This window comes from Parus major, chromosome 7, assembly GCF_001522545.3.
Source record: "Parus major isolate Abel chromosome 7, Parus_major1.1, whole genome shotgun sequence".
Taxonomy (NCBI): Eukaryota; Metazoa; Chordata; class Aves; order Passeriformes; family Paridae; genus Parus; species Parus major.
This window is the reverse complement of record NC_031776.1, coordinates 315,342-321,304: the sequence shown is the minus strand read 5'-3', so window position 1 is coordinate 321,304 and position 5,963 is coordinate 315,342. Positions and strand designations below refer to the sequence as shown.

General features: G+C 46.7%; 1 protein-coding gene across 7 annotated transcripts in view; it reads left to right on the top strand.

Annotated features, from left to right (window-relative positions):
- The window catches only part of HDAC4 (histone deacetylase 4), a 175,288-nt gene that overhangs the window by 122,672 nt on the left and 46,653 nt on the right, over nt 1-5,963 (top strand). For 5 of the 7 annotated variants that reach the window (XM_033516225.1, XM_033516227.1, XM_019007419.2 and 2 more), the window contains 3 exons: nt 114-254; nt 2,108-2,220; nt 5,807-5,923. In XM_033516225.1, the coding sequence (XP_033372116.1) occupies nt 114-254; nt 2,108-2,220; nt 5,807-5,923 (371 nt within the window). The remainder of the gene's footprint in view (nt 1-113; nt 255-2,107; nt 2,221-5,806; nt 5,924-5,963) is intronic. The other 2 variants (XM_033516228.1, XM_033516226.1) reach the window with 1 other exon arrangement.

Below are 5,963 nucleotides of genomic sequence, written 5' to 3'. Positions count from 1 at the left end.
CTCAACTCAACTCAGCTCAACTCAACTCAATGCAACTCAACACAACACAACTCAACAGAACTCAATGCAGGCTGAGTAAAACACTCCTAACACTGTTTCCTTTTCCTGGCCAGCCTCTGAACCCAACCTGAAGCTGCGCTCCAGACTAAAGCAGAAGGTGGCAGAGAGGAGGAGCAGCCCCCTCCTGCGCAGGAAGGACGGGCCTGTGGTGACGGCGCTCAAGAAGCGCCCGCTGGATGTCACAGGTACTGCGGGTAAGCGATAATTCCTCCCTTCTTCACCCCCTTCTCCTTTCCAAAAATACAATCCTGTCTCCTCCATGTGCATCAGCAGTGCTGGAACCAGGCTGAGGGCACTGGAATTGTCCAGCCTGGGGGAGGCTGAGGTCAGGCCTCATCCCCATCCACAGCTCCCATCTCTGCTCCTTGTGATCAGGGACACACCTGGAGCTGTGTCAGTTAGGATGGAGAACAGGAAAAGGTTCTTGACCCAGGGGTTTTATACATACAGCTCTATTAAACTTCTTTTTTGACTACTCAACTGACAGTTTCCTGTTGAAAAGTCCTGTCCTTCCAGGACCAAAGTTTGCAAGTGGGATCAGAGTAAAGAACATGACGAGATTTCCATAAAGTTAATTCCTAGCACCATCTAGGGATGTCTCTGTGTAAGTACCACCCAGTGACAGCTTTGCCAGGATTGTCTTGCTCTGAGGCACACAATCATCACTCCAGCAAGTTCAAAGTGAGCTCCCTTTGGACAGCGGGGTGGCTTTTGGAGACCCTGGGGTGCCTCAGCACTTCCCTGTGTCAGAGCCTCTCTGTTTGCAGTGGGGAAGGAGGATTTCAGCAGCTAAAAGTTGTAGAATCATGAAATATCCTTGGAAGTTGGAAAGCTTAATTGGAAGGATAATCCAGTCCGATCCTAGGCCTGCACAGGACCCCCCAAAAATCCCAGCCTGTGCCTGAGGTGTTTTCCAAACACCCCGTGAGTTCTGGCAGCCTTTCAGACCTGAAAATTCAATTTCCTTCACTCACACAGTGCTACATGGCACATGGCTCCTGGGATAAATCAGCCTCTGCTGGCTGACCAATTTTCCCTGCAATGACTTCAGAAATGGCAATGGAAGATCCCATTTCTCACTGGCATGGACATGGTTCAAGAAGGCAGCCTGGATCCTGTTAGAAAAGTACCTGAGTTGTTGTGGGAAGAGGGGACTTTTAAATGGAAAATAAGTTTTAAAAACAGTCCCATGTCGGAGAACAGAAATTATATTTAATCCCTGAAGAATGCAGGGGGTTCTAATGGGACACCTTCCACTTGACCAGGTTGCTCCAACCTGGCTTTGAGCACTCTCAGGTTTCCAGGGTCAACTACAGCTTCTCTGGGCACCCTGTGCCAGGGCCTCCCCACCCTCACAGGGAAGAATTCCTTCTTACAATTCCCCTTAAGCCTGCCCTGTGGCAGTAGGAAGCCATTCCTGTCCCTCCAGGCCCTTGTAAAAATGAGCTTTTATTCCTCCTGGAGCGATGAGGAACCTGTGCCACTGCAGCTGCTGGGAGATTTTCCTGCTGCAAAGGCTTGGGGACGAGGAAAGCTCAAAAGAAAAGGTCTGAATGTTATTAACCTTCCCATATAAAAGGAGGAGCACTGGCAGCTGTGCCATACAGCACAACACAGCATACAACACAAGAGAGACCTTCTGAGAGAGGTCTGATGCAAGGAGGTGTCCTTAGGGTTAGAGGGAAAGAGGGTGAGAGAGGCACTTCCAGAAAAATGAAGCAGAACAACTCTGATGTCCTCCAGTCTGACCTCTTCAAACCTTCCATGCCTTTCATTATCTTTCAAACATATTTCAAGTTATTAATACACTCTAAGAGAAATCCTTATGGGGAGAAGACTTAAATATGCTGAGTAGGTACTTGGATAAACCATTTGAAAGTGTTTGTTGGTATTTCAAGAGCCCTGGGAAGATTTAGGGGGAAGAAGGGGAGGAGGAGGTGGAGAGCTGCTTTTGTCCAAAACAAAACTTGAAGGGTTGTTATCTGTCTAAATACCATCACAGAGATGGTTTCTGATGTTACAAGTTGGTTTTGGATGTGTTTTCCAGACTCTGCATGCAACAGTGCTCCTGGATCTGGTCCCAGCTCTCCAAACAACAGCTCCAACAACATCAGCACTGAGAACGGAATCGCAGGATCAGTCACGAGTATCCAAGCAGAGGTACAGAGCTCTCCTCTCCTCTCCTCTCCTCTCCTCTCCTCTCCTCTCCTCTCCTCTCCTCTCCTCTCCTCTCCTCTCCTCTCCTCTCCTCTCCTCTCCTCTCCTCTCCTCTCCTCTCCTCTCCTCTCCCTCTCCCTCTCCCTCTCCCCTCTCCCTCTCCCTCTCCCTCTCCCTCTCCCTCTCCTCTCCGTTTTTAACACCCACCAGCTCTGGGAGAGTTTTAGGACTAAGCCACACAAAAGGAAAACCCTGACTTGACTTGGAGCAGACTGGGAATATCCTCTCAGCCTGAGCTGATGGGATGCCTTATCTGTTTATTAAATCTGGTTTGAACAGGCAGCTTGTGGTAGCTTGCAGTGGTTTTGTAGTGAGGAGAAAGTAAAAATAAAGGGATTCAGCAAGGTCAAATACAAGTATTTTAATGTCTGGGGAATTTATTCCTGTATATAGGGTGGATTTATTGTGTGCAGTAGGCTGGTCTAAATAACCATAACTGGATTACAGGGAATAGATTTAAACTTTTCCTCCACAACTGGGGATCTGAAAGCTTGGTGCCATGTGCCAGTTTATAATCCCATAAACTTTCACCATCACTTGAGGCATTGCTAGGTGCCCAGGGCAGGGTGTTGGCCTGGGTGAGGTGGGGTTGGATTAAGCACAGCAGCTCCTGTGTTCAGTAATCCTGGAGCCAAGCTTCTCCAAGGGGTCTGGGCCATGTAAGCTGTGCCTGTAGAAAACCAGTGTGGTTGTCTGATGTTACTGGTGCATTTCTTTTTATCCAGCTTCCCATTAGCTCCCCATGAATAGAGTCTGTCTTAACACCAGGGCTCCAAAAACAGGCTGGGGCTTGTTCTCCACAAATATTCCTTTAGAATTGAAAAGGCCTTCTGATGGTGGAAATGTCAGTCCTTATTGCTTTCTAGTTTTGTACAGATTTGCACTTTATTTTTATTTCTAATGTGGTGTAACAGTATTTAATATGGAGAACATGCCTCCTTCTCCACTCTCTCCCCTGCCAAACGATCCAGCATTCATTCCAGCCACTCTAGTCCATAGTAAACTGTACAGATTGAGGTAATTAGTGTGAAGATTAAGAGGGTTGGAGGTGGAGGCTTCACTTTCCCCAGGAGGACAAGCATTGAGTTCTGGTTTTGCTGATCCAGGAGCTGTCAGTCTTGTCTGTCCTTAGCAAACTGCAGATTCCCTGTGACTGCAAAGTTGCTGCTGATGGGAAAACTGGTGGATTTGACAGTTCTTTTGTGACATAGGCAGAGCAGGCAGCTTCCTGAAAGTCCTTGTAAGGGATTGGAATCAGGTGGTCTTTAAGGTCCCTTCCAGCCCAAATCATTCCATGAAGTCAGGGTGAGCTCCTGCAGGTGAATGTGAAGCTGCAGCATCCTCCTCATCCATTTGATTTTTAACTTAATAATTAGAGCTGATTATTTGGGACTGGATCACCAACACCATCAAATGGACACTGACCACAAGAAAAGGTCTTTCCATCAACTGCTTGTAGTGCAGCAATTTTGTGACTTAGGCTGAGGTGCAAGCAGCACAAATGATTTGGAAAAAAAACCTGTCCTGCCCAAGCCTTTCCCTTCCCCAAAGAAAAATAACTCTTCATTTTATTCCAGCATTCATGTCATGTGACCCCAGCTGATCCATTGGCCTGTATTTGGGAAAAATTAAGTGGGGTTTGGTGTCCTTTAAAATCTTCTTCTTCAGCAGGAGTTGTGTGACCTGGGAGCTCAAGTCTTGGAGATTCCTTTAATACCAATGGACCAGGATTTCCCACCTTCCCACCACTAAATGTTTGGAAATATTTGAGTGTTTCTGAAAAGATATTGTATTTCATTCTTAGCTTCATGCTTTATTTTAAATGAGAAGTTTATCTCACTGCTGCTTAGTTTGCTGCATCAGCCCTTGGAGCAGGTGTGTTGGAGGATGGTGCCCAAGTTCATCACTTGAGTGCCTTCAGTGGGGAAAGACTGCAGCCCTGCCTCCTTTAAAACAGACACTTTCTGTTTTGAAATTCTGTTTTTAAAGGCTTTTCCCTCTCTGAAAGGCACACAGCATTCTCTGCCATTGCAGTTGGTACAAGGCTGTAAAAGCTCCTTGAGTACAGCTGCAGATTGTGCATTCAGAAGGGGCTGTGTGCAATCCAGGCCCATTTATGCACAGCCCAGAGATGGGAGCTGTGTGTTTAAAGTGATGATAATGCTGCCAAATCCCATATGCTGGGAGCATCCAGCCTCTGTGTTCTCCTCTCCTCTGTTTTCTATATCAAATCCCCAGGAGAGGCTTTGAGGCACAACTCCAGACTATTGATTGTTCAAAGGGAAAATGGATGTAGTTCTGTTTCACTTATGATATCAGTAAAATATTTCATTCCTCTGCTGAAAATAAGTATCTTATTTTCAATGGCACACTGACATTATGTAATTTAAATTAAAGCAAAATTGCCAGGAGTGCTCAAAAATCACTTGGAAGAAGAATTGTGTGGGTACAAATAATCACATGGAGAGTCACTTTAGATTAGAGAGAAAAATGAAGTTTTTTTACAATGAATCTGTTAAAAAATGGCACAGGCTGCCCAGAGAAGCTGCAGCTGCCTCATTCCTGGCAGTGCCCACAGTTAGGCTGGATTTTGGGTTTGGAGCACTCTGGGATAGTGGAAGGTGTCCCTGCCCATGGCAGGGGTGGAACAACCTGGCCTTGAACAATTCCAGGGATGGAACAGCCAAGACTTAGATACAGACTGCCCCATAATAGAATATTGAGTTAAACAAAATCCCCTTGTTCACAGCAGCACCTGAGTTTAACAGACTTCTGTAGAAGTCTTCTTGAAGTCTAAATTCTATTTATGTTGGAAAATCACCCACAGGGACCTCAGGGTGATCAGAGCACTGGTTTCCTAACAGGAAAATCAGGCACTTTATTGTAATTTTTATAATGGGTTTTCTAGTGCGTATTTCAAACCAGTCTTGTTTAGAAATTAAATGTATTTTTGCTAAAGTGTTCTTGCTTCAAATGCCTGCAAGATAACTGGGAAAATCTTGCATTTCACCCTGAAAATCAGGAAATAGCTCCATAAATGCAACCTTGGGGCTTTTGGATGAGAGTTTGAAGTCTGATTTATGCTAACATATGCTAGTAAATAACATAAATTGTCTGTTATTTGCTAAAGAGAAAAACACCAATTGTAAAGCTTTTTTTTTTTTTTCCTAAGATAATCTGTTTTACCTTTAAAAAGGAAAATGATTGAGAAGGACAGGTACCAAGGGAACAGCACGTAGCTGTTCCAGGGGAGGTTTAGGTTGGATATCAGGGAAAGGTTCTTCCCCCGGAGGGTGCTGGGCCACTGCCCAGGCTCCCCATGGAATGGGCACGGCCCCAAGGCTGCCAGAGCTCCAGGAGAGCTTGGACAGAGCTACCAGGGATGCACAGGCTGCGGTGGTTGGGGTGTTTGTGCAGGGCTGGAGACTCCATGTCCCCTCCTGCTGCCTTGTCCCAGTGAGTGCCATGTCCTGGGGATGCCATGTCCATCTGGGGATGGGATCTCACCCATTGTCCCTCTCCTTTCCAGACCAGCCTGGCTCACAGGCTCGTGAACCGCGAGGGCTCCGTGACGCAGCTCCCGCTCTACACCTCACCCTCCCTGCCCAACATCACGCTAGGACTGCCTGCCACCGGCCCCTCCAGCGTAAGTGGGGCTGGGATCAGCCCCTGGGATGTCACTGGGG